The sequence below is a fragment of the Tachysurus fulvidraco genome, chromosome 26, assembly GCF_022655615.1.
Source record: "Tachysurus fulvidraco isolate hzauxx_2018 chromosome 26, HZAU_PFXX_2.0, whole genome shotgun sequence".
NCBI classification, from domain to species: Eukaryota; Metazoa; Chordata; class Actinopteri; order Siluriformes; family Bagridae; genus Tachysurus; species Tachysurus fulvidraco.
The window spans coordinates 2,771,918-2,794,321 of NC_062543.1; the positions used below are offsets into that span (position 1 = coordinate 2,771,918).

Consider the following 22,404-nt stretch of genomic DNA (forward strand, 5'->3'; position numbering starts at 1 on the left):
TGACTAGAATTACACCAGCGGTCGGAGTTCAGATGAATTTTGTGTCTTTGGAGCATGTTTGGGAGAGTTTATACCCTTCAGCAACATACACACACACACACACACACACACACACACACACACACACACACACACACACACACACACTGCAATCCCTCACCATCTCTGTGGATCTCCATCACCTTCTCTTGCTCCCTTTCATGTTTCCCCGAGCCTCCTGCAGTCCTCTTATTGATTACTCCTGATCCTGAGGGGTTTGTTTGTTTATTTATTTATTTATTTATTTATTTTTGAATACAACATTTTCCTCAACATCGCTTCTCGTCTGACTCCCCTCGGCACACCGACCCCGCTCAGTCGACGTCCGGCGCCCGGTTCGAATAGCGTGATGTAAAGCCCTCGAAGCTCAGAAAACTTCCATAGACGCTGCAACTACCGAGCAAGATCTGGTCACATTTTAATCATCGCTTATCTGCAACACTTAACGTCGCATCTTTTGATACCAGAGTTCAGAGATTTGTTACAAAACAGATTTCTCACTGTTGCTTCATATTGATGACTTCATAAATAAGACAGTTAGAAATTAAAAAACCTTTTTTTTTCCATGTGTAAGTGCAAATAATACTGAGTAAGATTGAATATTATTTGCTTTTCCATGCGAAAAAAAAAAGAGTCGTTAATCTTTGCGGCTGCGAGAGCAGAAGCGGGTTTGATATCGACATTTACTCTGAAGATACAAACTTTTGTGTGGAAAAAAAAATAGTCGTTTTTGTTTTATTGGAACTTTTCTATGGGTTCATTGACCCTAGTATTCTAGAAAAAATAACAGAAAATGCTTATGAAGCACTACAAATTCTTAAAGTCCTACTTTCAGTGTCTACTTTCACATGAGCTTCATATTAACACCACGGTGGAGTGAGAGAGACGGGACGAAGACGTCCGGTGATCCACATGGACGCAACGGATCATTAACGAATCGCTCCCTAATATTTAATCCTCTAGTTTAAATGTATCTGTCTGACAAATCTGAGATGATGTCACACACCGAATCACATCTTTTCTTCTTCGCAGAAGAACGCACTGAATGGAGAAAGTGACGACCCTCCATTGACGACCCCTTCCTTCAGAGATGATGTCATAAGTCTGCGCCCGGACCCGTCCCGCAGACCCAAGCACACTTTACATACTCACGGACAGCTTCGACCAAGACCGTTCCTTTTTATTTCCTTTTTTTTTTTTTTTTTAAATCTAGAGCATATATTTTTGTGTACATATCTATATGAATCAGAATTATTTTTTTGTGCAAAACAAAAACTTTTTTTTCTACAGGAACTCAGTGAGCAATACTTCTGAAAAAAAAAAAACTTTGTCAGGTTGCAATCTGCTGGATTTGTATTGCTAACTTTTTTCCCCCGGTCTCTGACACTTTGACGAAGGGATTCGATCTTTTTTCAGGGTTTGTAATAAATAATGCATTTACATAACTATTAATGAGAACTTGCTTATTTAAGAGAAATAATTTTATACCTTGGAATAAAAAAAAAAATACCTGTACATTTTGTGCATCATAATAGAATAAATAAATAATAATGTTCACATCTGTGCTGTCATTTTTCTTTTTATTTCAAGCGCTCAGTTTTGCTCATGGAGCCGAAGCTGAATCTTGAAGGGGAAGCGACGTTTTTTTTCTAAACAAGACACTGCTTTAAAAAAATGATTTCCACCGTAGCGATGAATATTTTGTGGCAAATTATTTGTTTATTTATTTCAAACTGTTTTCATTTAAAATTTTGTATATTTATGACCTGATTTATTGTAAAGTACATTTTAGATGTGTATCTTATGATTTTAAATTGTTCCATTTTTATGTACTATGTATTTATTATTTAAATATTTATTATTCTAATCTATATTTATTTATTAAAAAAAGATATCTATTTTCTTTTTTTCAGTTTGTTATTCTATTTTTTTATATTAAATACATACAGATTTATTTGTTTGTATTTCTTTTTAAAGTTTGCATTTTATATCAAATATCGATTTATTTTTTTTTTATTCGACTTATTTATTTATTTTTTTACATGTATGTATTTGTTAATTTATTTAAAGTTAAAAAATTGGACCAAATTTACATAAGGCAGAATATCAGCCTAACATCAGGAAACGAGACCATTCAAAAAAGAAAAGAAAAAAAAAAAAAAGATGAATTTGATTGCGATTGTGCTTTAAAGCATCAGTTTTCCTGGAAGTGGTGTGTCATTTGTGGCACATGGATGGCTTATGATCTTTCCATTACGGCTGCTGCAGGTTCCACGGGGCTTCCGTGTGCCGTCATTAGCATGCGTTAATGGTCTCGTGTTGCCAAGATAATATCGGTCTATGGGAATTTTCTCCCCCTCCGTCCCTTTCGTTGGCTCAGGCTTGCTTACAAAATGGCCAGAGAATCCATTTGCATCTTATAATGGCCATGTTTTGCATAATTTTTTGGACTCTGAAGTTATTTGCTTCTCTTAATATTCGAATTTCCAAAAAGATGCGTGTGACTTAGTTTAATGCATCAGCCGGAGTAGGCCATGTGTCTACATCATTAAAACTCAATAATGACCCTAACAGGATGGAGAACAGTCATGTGACATTTTCCGCCCGTAAACAAAACGACCGATTTCTGTGATATCTCTCTCGTTATTTCTAATTGCGTGTACAAAAGAGGCATTTTAATGGTTCGAAATGGTTCAAATGCCCTCTCTATCTCTGCTGCTCTTCTGGCAGCCTGTGTTTTTGTAAATGATCTCAGGTTTCACAGCATGAAATGACTTCAGAGCTTCTAATTACGGCGTGTTATCGGATGTCGTATCTGATTAGTGGCCTGACTAACTCCGATGACTCGCGCTTCTCCAGCATCGGCAAGAAATCGGACGAGTCAGCGAACCGTACTGTCGGCTCGGACTCTGCGCTTCTTATTAGTCGGTGATGGAAAGACCTCGGGCTCCGAGGGAGTTTGTGATCTGCGGCGGATCCTCGACGTGTTTGTTTCGTCACGTGTGAATTATGAGCTAATTTTTAATTTGTTTGTATTCAGAACACATTTGTGAGAATCTGATGCTGAATTAAGGCACGTCAGAGTGTGAGAGTTTGAACCTGGGTTTAGGTACATGCTTGTTTTGTGAGTGACCCACAGAATTAATGGTTAGAACTAAGTGGCTTAGTGGTCAGCACTTTTTGTCTCGCACTTCCAGGGACAGGGGCTTGATTCCTGACTCCGCCCTGTGTGTGAAGTTTGCATGTTCTCGCCATGCTTTGGAGGTTACCTCCAGGTTCTCCTGTTTCCAAATATATGCGTTGTAGGTTGAATGACATTTTTATATTGTCCATATTGTGATTGTGTGTGTGTGTGTGTGGGGGCACGGTGGCTTAGTAGTTAGCACGTTCGCCTCACGCCTCCAGGGTTGGGGGTTCGATTCCCGCCTCCGCCTTGTGTGTGTGGAGGTTGCATGTTCTCCCCGTGCCTCGGGGGTTTCCTCCGGGTACTCCGGTTTCCTCCCCCGGTCCAAAGACATGCATGGTAGGTTGATTGGCATCTCTGGAAAATTGTCCGTAGTGTGTGTGCGTGTGTGAGTGAATGAGAGTGTGTGTGTGCCCTGCGATGGGTTGGCACTCCGTCCAGGGTGTATCCTGCCTCGATGCCCGATGACGCCTGAGATAGGCACAGGCTCCCCGTGACCCGAGGTAGTTCGGATAAGCGGTAGAAAATGAGTGAGTGAGTGAGTGTGTGTGTCCAACTTGTGCCCTGTGATGGACTGGCACCTCACATTGTCTCTCGAGTCACCCTCGAGATTCCATGTTCTCTGTGACCCTGTGTGTGATATGCTACAGAACACGGATGGAGGTGGATATGGATATCGTCTATCCAGCTGACACATGGGCTACAAAATCTGTGTATTAAGTGCGAAAAGCTTCAAATACCAGCTCTGGCACGAAGGAGATAATTACACTTCCTAAAATGACAGTAATATGACTTGAATATCTCTTTACGGATTATGTATTTTTTACACACAAGACTTTAATACATTTCCCAGCAATGATTTATAAGATCTGTCCAATACACGATGAAAGTGATAAAAGGACAGAAATAAAACTTTGTGTCTACAAGCTATTCGGAAATGAAAAGGAAACGACTCCTTTGCTGAAACGTTAAGAGGAACGAGCATGAGCGTTGCTTTAAAGCCGAGCGCTCTGACTTTATGGGCATTACTACACAGATTGTGGCATAATTGAGCTCAACAGAGTCATAACATTATGTTTTTATTAGTTTTTTAGCACCAGAATGCGACTTGGTATAAAATGACTCGGTATAAAGAAATGACCTTAGTGCCGCCGTCAGCTCGGGAACTTTGGTCAAGATTTCATCTGATATGTTTCGATGGCTCTTGTTTCACTTTCATTGATTTCGATTTTACTGAAACAGCCAATTAAAGCATTCCTGTGAAACTAAATGGTGTACATTTTTCAATTTTTACCCTCTGAAAAAAAACCCCACATAAAACAACATGGTAAGTTTTATAAGTCTTTATTTATAAGCGGCTCATCTTGAAATCCGATTGCAGATCACATTTTTTTTTTTTTTTAATACCAGGAATCCAAGATGCGCCTCATGCTCATGAACCTCATACTGCTGCTTCCCATCATCTCCCCGAAGCTCCGGTACTCCCCGGGTCTAAAGTACCACATCCTGCCCTTGTAGTGAGCATACTCGTACATGAGCCAATGGCCGTCCATCACGTGACACGACATGCAGCCACTGGACCAGTGGTAACGATCCATGATGGAGTCGCAGTCGTCAGTCACGTCCATCATCTGGCCCATGAAGTTCTCCCTCTCGTACATCCTCATCCTGTAGGAGCCGCGGAACTGATTTGGACACAGGAAGGATGAAACGAGGGGTCAATTTTTGATGTATAAAAGATTAACACTAAAACTATTTTCAGTAATAAGTGTCCTTATCAGACTTTCCAACTTCCAGCCTGTTTACTCAGGCACCGCTCCATGTCTACACATTAATATTCATCACGCAGCCCTCTGTGTTTATTCATATTCATTACTTGACTCTCCGTGTGGTTTGATATGTGTTTTAGACCACGGTTTATTAGCAGCAGCCAGCATGACGATGTTAGCTTACTCTGGCAAATTAGCTTGCTAACAGAACACTAAACAAACCTCAGGGTGAGCAAATACGTCCCCGAACTAAATCTTTTGCGTTTAAAAAAAAACCCCAATGATTTGAAGCTTTGTATCATCCCTTTGTCTAGTTCACGAGCGGTGTGTCAGCCTGAATCAGGTACTAGCATGCTAAGCGAAGTAGATATTGCTCCGTATTGCATCATTGGCTGTTTGATTTTATTTAATCAGTCAGTTTATACCACAACTTCTTCAAGATTTCTTAAATCTTGAGCTCTAGTAATAACACACCTCTGACTGAAGTAACATCTGCAACATCGATCACGGGTCTACGTTAAATAAACGCACCTAAACCGTTACCTTAGCGTTTCTATAGCAACGTGTACAGTTAGCTGTAACTGCACAAATTCTCCAGTGTCATCTTTGGAACAGTCAAAAATAAAGCTGTGATTTTTCCCAGCACAGAAAAATATATTTATGACGGACAACTCGATCATTTCCTTTGAATATTGATTATTTGATTATTTTCTTAAAACATCTCGCCTCGTTGCGTTTCATTTCTTACTTCGGTCACGTTGCGTTATACGCGATCTACATAAAGAACGTTCACTTTCCTCACCGTCTGCGAAGGAAAACTTCGTAATGTGAATCAACCTACCATGGGGATAATGCGGCAGGATCTGATCCAGTTGTTCATGCCCCATCCCCACATGTTCATGTAGTCTGGGTAATCGCCCCTTCTGAGGAAATACTGGTTCCCCATGAAATTGGACTGATCGTAGACCATCCAGCAGCCGCTCTCCACCCTGCACGAGTAGCAGCGGTTCAGGTAGGACGACATATCGGCGCAGTCGCTGCTGCACTCATAGGAACGGCCTTTGAAGTTCCTCTCCTCGTAGAAGACGATCTGAACAAAAAAAAAAAAACAAGACTTAAGACATAAGACTTTCCTAATGCTAGATGGATATCTCAAAACCCCTTTAGTTTCTTACCTTCATGGTTGCACTGGGCAGTTTTGAGGCTTTGTCGGAGATGTAGCCAACTGGTAATGGACGCACACTCTTCCATCATTAAACCCTCGTATTTATATCCGTCTGACCCTAAAATCTGACCAAACACCTCATTGTTATAACCCCCTGACGAAGCAACATAGCACAGAGAATGGCTTTTATTACAATTCCATGTGATTCGGCTTCCACGTGGCTTTTGAATAGATGCAAGACAATACATCCGAGCGGGTTTTTTATATATATATTTATTTATTTAGTTTTTCCTCTGTGTGTGCACTGTACTGGGTTTTGTCATTTTCAGGATGAATAGCTGTGCTCAGTTGAATGCCTTTTTTTGTCTTGATGTCAGGCTGATTGAGCGATTTGGCAGCACTACGAGGGCCAAATACATCATTACACCTGATCTGGCACCGCAGCATTTCAGGATCGATTGTTAAAACTCTTTCACTTAATATATGACTTTTTTTTTTTACCTGCTAAACAGCTTCTTTTTGTGGTATCTGCAATAGAAAGGTTCTTCATAGAAATATAAACCCAGATTAGAACCGTTTAAGAGCTTTATTTTTAACGACGTAATTCTGAATGTTCGTAAATACTTTCTAGAAATGTCAGCTGACACGATGCGTCCGATTCGATTACAGTTCCAAACTGTACGGTTTAAACAAATGTCATTAATACTCAGGCTATGTAGAGCTGCTTCGTGACTTTTTTAACCAAACGGTTACCAGTCAGGACTTTAGCGCAGAGATTAGCGTCTCCAGGTCCTTTTCCCCCCAACTAATATAGAAGCATGGTTACCTTCATCTTACAACTAGAAAGAAAATACTGAATACAAAGTATTGTTTAATTTCCATTTATTAATTTGTGTGTGTGTGTGTGTGTGTGTGTGTGTGTGTGTGTGTGAGAGATTATGACTGATAGTGTTTATTGTAAGTGTTTGTTGCCTTTATCATGTGTAATGTTGCTCCCATGTAAAACAGTTCAGCACAAGCCCAGACATTTTTAGGGACACGATTGAGGACAATGTCCCGTCCAGAGACGAGCTGTTTCGTGTTGAGGTTTTGTTCAAACCGACCATCAAAAAATACCCTCGCTAATGAATTTGTTTTGTTTTCATTGGTTGTTGTGTTAAATCTTACCCAGATACAATAGTGCTATTTTCTGATTGGCTGTTGTGTAGCCTCTTTTTTTTTTGATTGGCTGATAAGTGTCAGGCTCGACTAAGAACTCCAGGGGAGACGCGCTTGTTTCCTGCCCGGTTCCATAGAGACAGCGATGCGGACTGATACATTTTGGGGGTTGCGGCTTATTAAATATATGATAAAAAGTCAAAAAGTTTTTTTAGCGTGACAAATACGATGTGTGGCGAGAGAGCGTGAGAAAAGACCGAAATGCGAGACTGTCACTCTCAATGCATGACACTTCACAGCCCTGTGATGACTGGAACACTTTACCAGTTCATTTTATTACCTACAGATCTCAAACAGAAACATATCCATCAACATCAACAAACATAATGTGTTTTAGCTGATTCCTAAAAACAACAACAACAAAACAGGAATCCTAATTAAATCTGCTTAGTTAATGCGTCTATTCTTTTGCAGGCGGTGACTCAGATTTCATCTACAGCTTTGTGTGTGTGTGTGTGTGTGTGTGTGTGTGTGTGTGTGTGTGTGTGTGTGTGTGTGTGTGTGTGTGTGATGCAGGCTGACAACAGACCGGTACTACAGCCAAATCAGTCTAAAAATAGCATGTTCCTTATTTGAGTCATTTAGCAAGCTGAGTGCAAAAGTTTGTACACCTTTGTGGTGCATCGATAAAAAAACAGATATTTTTGTGTGTATATATAAAATCTTGATAAATAAATGAACTTAAATAAACGTATGTTCAGGCTGGGTACTCTAACAGGTTTGAGTCATTTACGTGCTTTATTACAGTAGGCATGCAGAGAGGAATCGAAATGCTTCGTTTCGATTAGCTGAAATTAAAACATATCGTAGGAGCTATTTGAATACTTCGTTGTGGTTGGCAGATGGTGGCTGATTAAAATACAGTCCATTATATATATATCATGCTGTTCCGGTTCTTAAACTTCCTGTTTTTTGCACAATGTTTAGTGCAGTAACACGCGGTTTGGGACGAAGCTCTGCAGTTAGTGTTGAGAGTTGAGAGAAATTTGTTAAAGAGTCAAACAAACTTTTCCCTAGATTCAAAACTTTCCATAATCTCAGGATGGCGTGTGTTTGTTTTTTCCCCTTGTTTTTATTTATTTTTCTTCATTTTCTTAACTAGTTTTAGCTTTAAATATATCGCTAAAAACACGGGTGGGTATACGATACCAACCATTTAAGAGATTTCATGATTTTATGAAACTAAACCGAACGTTTCAGCATTTTTATGTTACAAAAGCTCGAGACGTTTGATTATATTGACACGTATAATACTTTCCCCTTCGTTGAAAAGGCTATTTGGAAGCTAATAAATAATTTCTGATCTAATGAATATTAATGAGTAACATGAATGAATGAATGAATGAATGAGATGATTTATAGACACTTAGGAATAAGACAAAACACACAAGTAATGGTGGTAAAGCTTTATAACATCCTATATGCATGTTTCATCTGTGTAGCATAAAATATTAATAAAGCCTACAATATCTATAGCACTACATCATTTTATCTGTCCTGGCTCACTATAATGATCAAATCATAATCATTACGATTCATAAAAATTGTATACTTATTGTGCCCGCATGTGAAGGTCAGGTGTGAGGTCGAGATCTTCAACAGGAAGTGGCATAATCCAAATTTCCTGCTGATCATGGGAAGAAGGCTTAGTGGTTAGCACGTTCACCTCATACCTCCAGGGTTGGGGGTTCGATTCCTGCCTCCGCCTTGTGTGTGTGGAGTTTGCATGTTCTCCCTGTGCCTCGGGGGTTTCCTCCGGGTACTCCGGTTTCCTCCCCCGGTCCAAAGACATGCATGGTAGGTTGATTGGCATCTCTGGAAAATTGTCCGTAGTGTGTGAGTGTGTGAGTGAATGAGAGTGTGTGTGTGTGCCCTGTGATGGGTTGGCACTCCGTCCAGGGTGTATCCTGCCTCGATGCCCAATGACGCCTGAGATAGGCACAGGCTCCCCGTGACCCGAGAAGTTCGGATAAGTGGTAGAAAATGAATGAATGAATCATGGGAAGAAGAAACAACTATATTTTAAAGGATTACATGTTTTACAAACGCAGGAACACAAAATAACGCAAACTGCCAAAGGAGGAGCTTTTGTGGCCAGTTTTTTAAAATGGGTCCAATGTTCAGGGAAAAAAACTCCACAAAATCCTAGAGGCACTGGAATGTTGTGTGTTTGCTAATTCTCTGCTTCAAATCTCAAACCTCTAAGCCTTGTCAACATCGAAACCTTGTAAAAAAAATGACCTCGTTTCTTAAGGAATGGCTTGAATCAATAACCCATGTTTCCTCGATATGTTTTTTAAACTCTTAAGCAGGCTCGGTTATGGTATCTCCCGTACGTACGACCTTTAACATGCAGCCGCATCCCTTCGTACATAATTAAAGCCCAGTGATTAAAAGTGCACTTTAATCTGCACTCTAATGACAGGATGTTTCATTAGAGGCTTGAACTGCCCCCGGGGCACTATTTCTATACCCGTGTATCTCGTGCTCTGTGGTCTGTGGGAAGATCATCTTCAAACACTGATGTATCGCTTATATCTTGTTGTGAAGGCTTTCAAGATGACGGTTCTGGCCAGAACACTCTTCCGTATGCTGTATCTCATCCCACCTTCTTGTTTGCCCTCTACACTTTTACAATAGTGCTCAGAAGCCACCATAAAGCATCCTGCCATGCGCCTAAATGAGCTTCCTGCTCGTATAAATCAAGGACCATCATTGGCCTGGTCTGGCATGGAGGCAGGGAATGCTTTTTTTTTTTTTTTTTCTTTCCCCATTTTACTTTTATTCTCATCAAATTGACCAGCAGCGGCTGCGGCAGGGAAGGCAATCGCTCATGGAGGAGGGAGGAGGGAGGAGGGAGGAGGGGACTCGGGGTCAGGAAGGGCCGTGTATCGAGCTCTTTTGTGGCCTCTTTAACATGGCCATGGATCATTTGGATTGCACACTCGTCTCCTTTTCGGGGCCAAATGGAAGTCAGGAGGGAGATCGCTCTGTTTCCAGGGAGACTGAGAGGAAGTAATTAACAGTAAAGAAGAACAAATGGCTGAGGAATTTTGCGAGGAGAATTTAGACGTATTGATTTCGAATTGAAAAAAAAAACAAAAAAAAAACAACCCTTCGCTTTCATTCACCGTCTCAAAACGAGTACAATTGTTAAAGATTAAGTCTTCAAACAAATGACCTTTAATGACCTGAGCTTAAGATGACTTTGATCAGCTTCTCACAGGCTAATTCTTATATCCTCAAGGACTTTACAGCGCGACGCTTAAATCTGATTGGTCAGAAAGGCGGAACAGTGGTGTTTATGGCGCCGCTGCAGATCGCAGGTTTATATTATTCTGTTTGTTTTTATTGAAACGAACGGATCACAGGGACTTGTTTGTTTAGCATTTCTGGAAGAAGTGTCCAGTATGAGTAATCTGTAGCACGAACGATGCTTCGTTTTGTCTTATTAACTGAAGGAGAAAAAGAAAGAAAAGAGAAGCTGGTGAGTTAACGACTCTTCGTTCAGTCTTAACAGGAACTTGTTTCTAAAGTTCATTGTAACTACAAAACGATAAAAAAAAAGCGTCTGTAATTGCTGTGGTATAACAGGAATAAAACTCTTTAATCTCCAAATGAAGCCCAGAGTGACTCTTCTTAGTGATATGAGTCATTTAGTTGAAAAAAAAACTAGTGATCAAGTGATGCTGAAAATCTTTTTACTTTATTTTTTTTAACATCGTTCCTGATTATAAAGGGAATGTAATCTTTTAGACGGTTCTTAATTCATTAATACGTGAATCATATCACCAGAATTGATCATTTATTTCCAAAATATATGAAGCGGGTGTTGGGAGTTGAGGGTATCGATCGTCGGGGGAAGCCGTGACTCGGAGGTGTGCCTTGTGATTCATGAGCAATTTCCAAACTGTCCGATGTGACGCCTGATGTATGGTCACGTTTCCAAAACAAGCCTTCGACTATCAACGCATCTGCAGTGACAAATGACAATCATCACTCGCTGCGGCGCATTTTATGTTCTTCATTAATCTTTTTTGCTTATGCCTACTCTTAAGCATCTCAGGGAAAAAAAAAAAAATCACCTGTCATTTGGGAGACGGCAAATTGGACTCGACGAGTCGTTGATTTTATTCAAGCATTTTCAGGAATATTTCCACATGATCGTGATGCCATGAGAGTCTGTGCTGGTTTATAAAAACCTTCATGCATCATGAAGTACAATTCGATTGCTGATTGAGGTCCACAACAATTGTCACCTTAACACGTTGTCCGAGAATGTTCCACCTGTGATCGGAAATCGGCTTGGTTTGGGAAATATTACACTCGTTCCTTTAGCTATTGTTTTGTCCTGGTGTTTGTGAACTTCCTGATCCTGAAGCACACCAAGAATCAATTTATTATCTGAATATAAAGTCATTTATTATTATTATTATTGTTTCAGGTCTTGAGGTCTGGAAGTTCAACCCAAGCGACAGCTCACGAGATCCGTTGTTAGTTTAAATCTCCAGAACTATAATGAGCCCCTAAGCTACTCCTGGAACTGGGGTACTGCAGGAATGAGCATTGGTTTTTATTGTGGTGGGCGTTTATGAGGAATCCAGTATGACTGTGGATTCAAATAACTAATAAATAACCACTGATCTGGAGTATTGAGGTCAATGGGATTCACCTTCAAATGAAAGTGTCAGTATTTACTGAGACTTTGGTGGTTTTGAGAATATTTACAACAAACGCTTCAGATCCCATGTCCCTCGCTTGGTCAGGTCGTTTCTGATATTCCTGACACAGAGAATGAATGAATTAGTTGAAGGCTGGAAAGTCGATACAAGCGACAGTACACAAGACCCTCTAATGAGCCCCCAAGCCATGGCTCAAGCTGGCGTACCACACGAGTGAGCTCCGGATTTCATTCGGGGGCTGTAGGCGTTCTTGAGGAATCAAAAAGTTGTGTTAATTCACTCTGATGAGGTGATGAGAGTCCATGGTTCTTTCTGAAAATGAACAAAAAAGCCATCAGTAGCCTCATTACATTTAATTAACCTATCTGTGAAAATAGCTGCTCTTAATTAAACCACTGGGTGCATGTGACAGCGTGAGGAACACCGCAACCTAGTGTGGAGTTTCTTTTCTATTATTTTCATGAGTGTGTTCGAACTCACACGGAGCCACGGAGCGGCTCTGCTCTGATCTCTTTAATTGGTCTGCTTTATTATAACGTCTCGGCATTACTCATCACCCAGTTAGGTAACGATCCTAAATTTCCCCCTTTTGACGAAAATGCGCTCGTGTCAGAAAAAAAAAACACAACAGAAAATCCATCAAAGCTCTCAGACAGGCCGAGACTCGTGACTTACGAATAAAATTAGTGAACTGCCTCGCAGCATCGGACCATTACTCTGAGCTCAAAAATAATTGTCCGAAGACTTATCTAGCTCTCGAGCCTGAGAACCGCTGTCCATCATTTTAATGAGAGGGAGGCCCACATTGGAGATCAACACTCCCGGTTTACCCAAAATGCCACACGGAGGCTCAAATAAATCAACCTTTAATAGGTCCTCTCTCTGAACAACACTCGAATCAGAGAGTGGCGTCGCAGAGAGAGACGGCGGTTCGGCTTTCTTTTGTAGAACAGCGAAGAACAAGAGACACTATTGATTGATCCTTCTTAATTAATGAGTCCAAAATAGAGCCAGTCCCTGACTGCGGTGCAGCCGTGATTGATTCGGCTTTTACTCTGCCAGACTCGCTGGGAATGAGAACGCCTTTCGCCATAGCCACTTTGAACCGCATCGCGTCTGATTTCACAATTGGTCACACGCTTGCAACACTAATCATCGCTACCCGGGCCCAGCGTTTTCAAGCGTCTTGATTTTTTGAAAGACCTTTGGTTTATTGGTTTTACGGTGAAGCGCCGAGAACCAGGTTTAATTTAGTCCGGAAACATTAATCAAGAGATAACCCAATCGTCTGGCGACAACAGGAAATTAATCTATTAATGCTTTTCTGCAAGACAGAGACAAAACGATGGAGGGGTGAAAAAAATGCCCGGAAGAACGCACCAAGCCGACTTATTCTACAGTTGATTATGCAGATGAAAAATGTCCTTCTAAAGCGTACTGAACAGAGGTATTAATGTGCTTGCAACACGTTTCCAGATGAATTAAGTCAGTTGGAGGTAGTCAGCTGTGAATGTAGCTCTATTGCTGTAGGGCGGAGAAGGAAAGGGCCGCAACCAGAGGACTGGATTGCTTTTAAAGAACAAAGGAAATGGGACTTTTGCAGATTTACTATGACATCCAGTTTTTTCCCCCCTCGATTAATTAATTAATTAATTTAAACATCCTGGTACTCCAACAAAGCCATAAGCAATTATTATTATTATTATTATTATTATTATTATTATTATTATTATTATTATTATTATTATTATTTTATTTTTTATTTTTTTTATTTTTTTTGGAAAATGGCTTTTCATTTATTGGACTAGCAGAACTAAGGATGTAATGGTGTGTTCAGCCAACTGCTAATAACACATCTCAATACTTTATACATATACAATTTGTAAATATATATATATATTTGTGTGTGTGTGTGTTTTCGCTTCAGAACGCTGACTTCAGGGTGCCAGTAATTTTAAACCCAGAGCCACAGACTCTTCCTGTAATGTCTTCTAAAGAGGTTAGAGACCTTTAAAGATTTTCAATTCAGGCCCCAGCTTTCAAAATGGTTCAATTTTCTTAGAGTGAGATGATCACTACTAAAAAAAAAAAAAAACACCACTACAAACCAAGCAACCCACGAACCAACCAAACAAAAACTCCTCATTTTTTCTCCTAGAGTTGTGGTGTTTTATAACCTCCTGGCAGAGTTGTGGTGTTTTATAACCTCATGGTAGAGTTGTGGTGTTTTATAACCTCATGGTAGAGTTGTGGTGTTTTATAACCTCATGGTAGAGGTGTGGTGTTTTATAACCTCCTAACAGAGTTGTGGTGTTTTATAACCTCATGGTAGAGTTGTGGTGTTTTATAACCTCCTGGCAGAGTTGTGGTGTTTTATAACCTCATGGTAGAGTTGTGGTGTTTTATAACCTCCTGGTAGAGTTGTGGTGTTTTATAACCTCCTGGCAGAGTTGTGGTGTTTTGTAACCTCCTGGCAGAGTTGTGGTGTTTTATAACCTCCTGGTAGAGTTGTGGTGTTTTATAACCTCCTGGCAGAGTTGTGGTGTTTTGTAACCTCCTGGCAGAGTTGTGGTGTTTTATAACCTCCTGGTAGAGTTGTGGTGTTTTATAACCTCATGGTAGAGTTGTGGTGTTTTATAACCTCATGGTAGAGTTGTGGTGTTTTATAACCTCCTGGCAGAGTTGTGGTGTTTTATAACCTCCTGGTAGAGTTGTGGTGTTTTATAACCTCATGGTAGAGTTGTGGTGTTTTATAACCTCATGGTAGAGTTGTGGTGTTTTATAACCTCCTGGCAGAGTTGTGGTGTTTTATAACCTCCTGGCAGAGTTGTGGTGTTTTATAACCTCCTGGCAGAGTTGTGGTGTTTTATAACCTCCTGGTAGAGTTGTGGTGTTTTATAACCTCCTGGCAGAGTTGTGGTGTTTTATAACCTCCTGGTAGAGTTGTGGTGTTTTATAACCTCCTGGCAGAGTTGTGGTATTTATAACCTCCTGGTAGAGTTGTGGTGTTTTATAACCTCCTGGCAGAGTTGTGGTATTTATAACCTCCTGGTAGAGTTGTGGTGTTTTATAACCTCCTGGCCGAGTTGTGGTATTTATAACCTCATGGTAGAGTTGTGGTGTTTTATAACCTCATGGTAGAGTTGTGGTGTTTTATAACCTCCTGGCAGAGTTGTGGTGTTTTGTAACCTCCTGGCAGAGTTGTGGTGTTTTATAACCTCCTGGCAGAGTTGTGGTGTTTTATAACCTCCTGGCAGAGTTGTGGTGTTTTGTAACCTCCTGGCAGAGTTGTGGTGTTTTATAACCTCCTGGCAGAGTTGTGGTGTTTTATAACCTCCTGGCAGAGTTGTGGTGTTTTATAACCTCCTGGTAGAGTTGTGGTGTTTTGTAACCTCCTGGTAGAATAGTTTTTTTTGTAAGAAAGACTTTTTGCCCCTTTTGAAACAGAGCGTGAGCTTTGAAAGTGAAGCCAAAGGTTTGATTAAAGCCAGAAGGCATAATTTTGTCCACAGGAAAATGCTGGTGTGAAATATTTTTTGATGCTTTTCCTTCCAGATAACTAACTATACAGTGAGGAGATTCTCGTTAATAAGCTAAACACAAGCAGGTTTTATCTGCAGCCGTGAGAGAACCAGCTCTGTGCTTTATGTCACCTGTACGTGTCCACACAGCCTGCAGCAGATAAAGGGTCGGTTTTTTGGCATCCGGATCTTTTTTCGAAAGTCATTTTGCCTGAAATGTTTGTCTACTTGTTATCTAGAGAAAATCCAGACGGCAGCACAAGCCTGAGAAAAGACTATCTTAATTATAGAGTGTGTCCCTCTCTCAGTTCTGGATATCTGTCTGTGTGTGTGTGTGTGTGTGTGTGTGTGTGTGTGTGTGTGTGTGTGTGTGTGTGTGTGTGTGTGTGTGTGTGTGTGTGTGTGTGTGTGAGAGTGTGTGTGTGTGTGACTGTCCTTGGCTTTGCTCAGCGCTCTGTCCTGCATTGCCTTGGAGATCCCTAATTAACTGTGGAGTAACAGTATGGAGAAGAAACCATGGGCAACACACACACACACACACACACACACACACACACACACACACACACACACACACACACACACACACACACACACACACACACAAACACGATTTCCAGTCTCTCTTGTGAGTGAGCGTGGAAGTATAACAGTATGGAGAAGGAACCAGGGGCAACACACACACACACACACACACACACACACACACACGCACACACACGATTTCCAGTCTCTCTTGTGAGCGAGCGTGGAAGTATAACAGTATGGAGAAGGAACCAGGGGCAACACACACACACACACACACACACACACACACACACACACACACACACACACACACACACACACACACACACACACACACACACACACGCACACACACGATTTCCAGTCTCTCTTGTGAGCAAGCGTGGAAGTATAACAGTATGGAGAAGGAACCAGGGGCAACACACACACACACACACACACACACACACACACACACGCACACACACGATTTCCAGTCTCTCTTGTGAGCAAGCGTGGAAGTGATGAATAATTTGCAGGTTAATATGACCAAATACTTGCACCCTGAGGCGGTTGTTGCTCCGAGCAAACATGTTTATGAGAATCATAATGACTAACAGAGAGAACAGTTTGCACTCACAGGACCTGTAAATGAACCGAGAACCAAGCTCAGTGTGTGTGTGTGTGTGTGTGTGTGTGTGTGTGTGTCTGCCTCACAGTGAAGATCCTAAATATAGTCCTGTTGCCTCACATCTGTTCTTACACAGCAAAACTACAGAGAAGCAACATGATGCAAACTAAACCGAGGATAATTGTTCACCCTGTCTCTCCTTATTTCACAAACACACACACAGACACACACACATACGTACAGACACACACGTGGCTATAGGAGTGTGTAGTGTAGAAGTGTTTGCTCAGCGTCTCTCTTTACTGGACGTGTTTTATTACTCTGACATTTATGACTGAGGGGATCGTTTAAGGTTCCTGACTCACCTGGAATTAAACACAGCAGCGTCTCATAGCTTCCGGTAAAAGCTGCTTTTTTCCGTAAGTGGAAAGCAAAATTAATGAAAAGAAGTGTAAACGCTAACATGCTTATCCGATCAGGATTATGACGGGGTTGCCTTTAATACGCTGGATATTTGCCTGGTAATTTCCATGGCTGCTAAAGTGTATGTAAACACATTATTTAGAAAATGATGACGTGTGATGACGTGTGTGTATGATGACTTGTGTGTATGATGACTTGTGTGTATGATGACTTGTGTGTATGATGACTTGTGTGCATGATGACGTGTGTGTATGATGACGTGTGTGTATTATGGTGTATGTGTATGATGATGAGTGTGTATGATGGCGTGTGTGTATGATGACTTGTGTGTATCATGACGTGTGCATGATGACTTGTGTGTATGATGGCTTGTGTGTATGATGACGTGTGTGTATGATGACGTGTGTGTATGATGACTTGTGTGTATTATGGTGTATGTGTATGATGATGAGTGTGTATGATGGCGTGTGTGCATGATGACTTGTGTGTATCATGACGTGTGCATGATGACTTGTGTGTATGATGATGTGTGTGTGTATGATGATGTATGTGTATATGATGACATGTGCAGGATGATGAGTGTGTATAATGAAGTGTGTGTATAATGAAGTGTGTGTATGATGATGTGTGTGTATGATGACGTGTGTATGATGACGTGTGCATGATGACGTGTGTGTATGATGACGTGTGTGTATTATGGTGTATGTGTATGATGATGAGTGTGTATGATGGCGTGTGTGTATGATGACTTGTGTGTATCATGACGTGTGCATGATGACTTGTGTGTATGATGGCTTGTGTGTATGATGACTTGTGTGTATGATGACTTGTGTGTATGATGACTTGTGTGTATGATGACTTGTGTGTATGATGACGTGTGTGTATGATGACGTGTGTGTATGATGACGTGTGTGTATGATGACTTGTGTGTATGATGACTTGTGTGTATGATGACGTGTGTGTATGATGACGTGTGTGTATGATGATATATGCAGGATGATGAGTGTGTGTATGATGACTTGTGTGTATGATGACTTGTGTGTATTATGACTTGTGTGTATGATGACTTGTGTGTATGATGAAGTGTGTGTATGATGACGTGTGTGTATGATGACTTGTGTGTATGATGACTTGTGTGTATGATGACTTGTGTGTATGATGACTTGTGTGTATGATGACTTGTGTGTATGATGATATATGCAGGATGATGAGTGTGTGTATAATGATGTGTGTGTATGATTGTTTGTTCAGTCACTTGCAGACAGTGCCACAATGTGCCACATCACCACGGTTTATGTCGGTTTTACACCGAACAGATTCTTAGAGTTCGTATTTGAAGGTGTTCAAGACATCGCGGAATATTTGTGACAGCCATCTGACCTACACAATTTAATAGCAAGTATAATTCAGCCTCCCTCAGCACTTGTGATGCTTTGTGATCACAAAGAGATGGATAAAGATCCATTTAATATAACACTACACTATAACAGACCACTGACTCAGTGCATGCGAGACGGTCCAGTCGTAGCTGAGTAGCACTGACCACGAGTACTAAGTACTAATCTACACACTAATCTTGTATATGTTCCTTATCAGCAATCCAGCTATGATGAGTAAATACCACAAAAGATTAACCCCAGATGACATTTTCCAGGTTTATAGACTTAATAGTTCACTATAGTTTCCTTTTTTTTTTTTTTTTATAAACATCACTGTAGGTTTTACTCGCCAAAGCGACATTTTATGTCCAGATTAAACTACACTGGATTTGGAGTCACTGGGTTAAACTGTCCACATGTCTATAACTGATAACTCCATAATTCTTCTCTTCCCCTTGTTCTTCCTCATTGATTCAGCCATCTGGAATCATTACCTGGCTGCCCGAGTCAGGCTTCCTGTCAGCGCTGTTCAGCTCCAGACCGCTGTTTCTCAGCCAACTTCTTGACAGATTCGTTTAGCGGCGGTCCTAACGCAGAGGGATCTCGAGGTGTGTGTGGAAACACGACGAGTGGAAACGACGAATAGATTTGACTTTAATCAAGCCGGGAAGATATGATGGCTTTTTTGTTTTATTAGAGTACTCACACATGCACTTGGCTTCGAGCTAATTTGAATTCATTAACCTTTATTTTCAGCACCGGATCATAGCAGGAAAATCTGAAACCCAAAGCCCTTCGAGACAGAAACTTGTCTCGAGTGTCACGACGTTTCCTGAGCGGAATGCCGAGCAGGAGATTTAGCCAAGACGGACGTTTTTAAAAAAGGCTGTACTTTGTGAAAATCAGCGACGTCAGATCGAGTGTGAAACAACTTTTATTAGCCGCGTTTATTTGGTCGCCATGGTGACACCGCACACCTTTTTTTAAATTTTTTTTTTTATACCTGTTATCCTTTTTTACAATCTATCTGTGAACGGTTATTAATCAGAACCACAGCATTTTGTAATTTGCCAGGACTCGCTCTTTGTAAAAATGACGTGTGTCATTTCTTGATTTAGTTCAAGTCGCTTCCACAATTACGGAATCCGTTCGAACTTATTTTTAAAAAGCTGGTAATCCATTGATCCATAAAAATGATGGAGTAGTTACTGCAGGAGAATAGAGAAGGAGTGTGGAGAGAGCGTGCTGAGTTTAATCCTGACCTGCTTGGTCATGCATGTGATGCTAATCCTCTAGATATGAAATCTCAGCCTGGATCAGATTCCTCACTCTGATGTGTCATAATGTCGGATTCAGTTTCATTGTCTTTTAAGTTCTTTTGTTTATAAAAAATAAAACCTACTAATCTCTGTGCAGCGTGTCGGAGTAACTGGAGGTAATGGGGAGTAAATAGTTCTGTTAGAACACTATATAAGGATGTAGTGTTTGATAGAAGATATGAACTTCAGGGGTGTAGTTGTAATCCATCCATCCATCCATCCATCCATCCATCCATCCACCCACCCATCCATCCATCCAAACCGCCCACCCATCCCATTCATCCATCAATCCACCCACCCATCCACATTTATCCATCCACCCATCCATCCATCCATCCATCCATCCATCCATCCATCCATCCATCCATCCATCCATCCATCCATCCACCCACCCACCCATCCATCCATCCACCCATCCATCCAACCCACCCATCCATCCAACCCACCCACCCACCCACCCACCCGCCCATCCCTCCATCAATCCACCCACCCATCCCTCCATCAATCCACCCACCCATCCACATTTATCCATCCATCCATCAATCCACCCACCCACCCACCCACCCATCCATCCATCCACCCACCCATCCATCCATCCATCCATCCATCCATCCACCCATCCATCCATCCATCCATCCATCCACCCATACATCCATCAATCCACCCATCCATCAACATTTATCCATCCATCCATCCATCCATCCATCCATCCACCCATCCATCCATCCATCCATCCATCCATCCATCCATCCATCCATCCATCCATCCATCCACCCATCCATCCATCAATCCACCCACCCATCCACATTTATCCATCCATCCATCAATCCACCCACCCACCCATCCATCCATCCATCCATCCATCCATCCATCCATCCTCCCATCCATCCATCAATCCACCCATCCATCAACATTTATCCATCCATCCATGCATCCATCCATCAATCCACCCACACACCCATCCACCCACCCATCCATCCATCCATCCATCCATCCATCCATCCATCCATCCATCCATCCATTCACACATCTATTGTCCCATTACTCCACAGTCATCAAACCTGAGGGACTTGTGAGGGCGGATTTAATCCGCCTTATATTTATCCACCCATTTATTTATACATTAGTCCATCTTTTCTTCTCTTTACAAACTTACTTATTTATCTATACAGTCATCTATCCATCTATTCATCCATCCATCCATTCATCCATCTATCACTGTCCCATTACTCCACAGTCATCAAACCTGAGGGACTTGTGAGGGCGTTAAGGTGACAGCATCCAAACATCCGTGTTCAGCAAACACTTTATGCCCACGAACCCTCCAGATCTGCTCCTTTACGTAAGAAAAGCTATTCATAAAAAAACGAATCTAATCAAATGTGTTTTCAGCCTGGACTTAAACAATGAGACTGTGTCTGAGTCCCAAACACTAACTGGAAGGCTGTTCTATACCTGTGGAGCTCTGTAAGAAAAAGCTCTGTCAGTTCTGTAAGTAAAAGTTCTGTACATGCTAAGGTTCTGGATAACTAGCTAGCCTCCGCTCATCATGCTTCAGTCATATAAAGCTCTCAGCAGGTGGAGAATCCAGACCGTGTTTCATCTCCAGATCGGAATACTCGGATTACGCTCTCTGCAGATCTCCGTCAGAACCCCGCAGCCAATCAGGAATTCTAGCTTTTGTTGCTCATTTTCATGTTTTCTTTCTTTATCATGATTAATCACCCTGTTACTGTGTCCTGACCAATCAGCAATTATCTGTAAAGAATAACTAAACAAACAAAATAAATAAATAGCCTTTTCCTAATAACTTCTCTCAGTTATCTCAGTTTGACCCCAGAACCACAAATTAAATAATAAATGCCCACCTCAGACATCAGAGAAATATTTTATCCTGATATGTCTTTATAAAATCGCTCTGATGTCAATGTTGAACTTTCTGTTTACTCATTTTGAGGTAATAATTTTGACAAAATTTTTTGACAAACTAATCGTCAGTTTTGTGTTTTTTTTAGTGTTTGGATATAAAAAGTCTCGCAACACAGAGAAAGATGCATATTAGTGAATTATTGTAATGTAAAAGTACCAGTAAAGGAACATGAGCATGGAAGTGCATTGTGGGATTTCAGTGGACTGGAAGGATTTTGTGATTTTGAGTTAGAAAGAGAGACAGAGAGAGACAGACATACAGACAGACAGACAGACAGACATACAGACAGACAGACAGACAGACAGACAGACAGACAGACAGACAGACAGACAGACAGACAGACAGACAGACAGACAGACATACAGACAGACAGACAGACAGACATACAGACAGACATACAGACAGACAGACAGACATACAGACAGACAGACAGACAGACATACAGACAGACAGACAGACATACAGACAGACATACAGACAGACAGACAGACAGACAGACAGACAGACAGACAGACAGATATACAGACAGACAGACAGACAGACAGATATACAGACAGACAGATAGACAGATATACAGACAGACAGACAGACAGACAGACAGACAGACAGACAGACAGATAGACAGACAGCTCTATCA

At 41.1% G+C, this 22,404-nt stretch overlaps 2 protein-coding genes and 1 long non-coding RNA gene across 3 annotated transcripts in view; 2 read left to right on the forward strand and 1 right to left on the reverse strand.

Moving 5' to 3' along the window:
* mbd2 (methyl-CpG binding domain protein 2) overlaps positions 1-1,596 on the forward strand; it is a 31,836-nt gene extending 30,240 nt beyond the window's left edge. Inside the window, exon 7 of the mRNA XM_027136683.2 lies at positions 1,072-1,596. The gene's annotated coding sequence lies outside the window, so the exon portion shown is untranslated. The remainder of the gene's footprint in view (positions 1-1,071) is intronic.
* A 2,907-nt stretch (positions 1,597-4,503) lies between these two features.
* LOC113636575 (gamma-crystallin M2-like) lies at positions 4,504-6,162 on the reverse strand. The gene is made up of 2 exons (XM_027136755.2): positions 5,834-6,162; positions 4,504-4,908 (listed from the first exon to the last, which is right to left on the reverse strand). Exons 1-2 carry the CDS (start codon positions 6,014-6,016, stop codon positions 4,624-4,626), a joined length of 468 nt encoding a protein of 155 aa, XP_026992556.2. The 5' UTR covers positions 6,017-6,162; the 3' UTR covers positions 4,504-4,623.
* Positions 6,163-12,403: 6,241 nt separating this feature from the next.
* Positions 12,404-20,103, forward strand: LOC125140341. Its single transcript, XR_007139646.1, has 3 exons — positions 12,404-13,504; positions 13,985-14,056; positions 18,996-20,103. It is a non-coding gene; the product is annotated as an uncharacterized LOC125140341 (long non-coding RNA).
* The last annotated feature ends 2,301 nt before the right edge of the window (positions 20,104-22,404 follow it).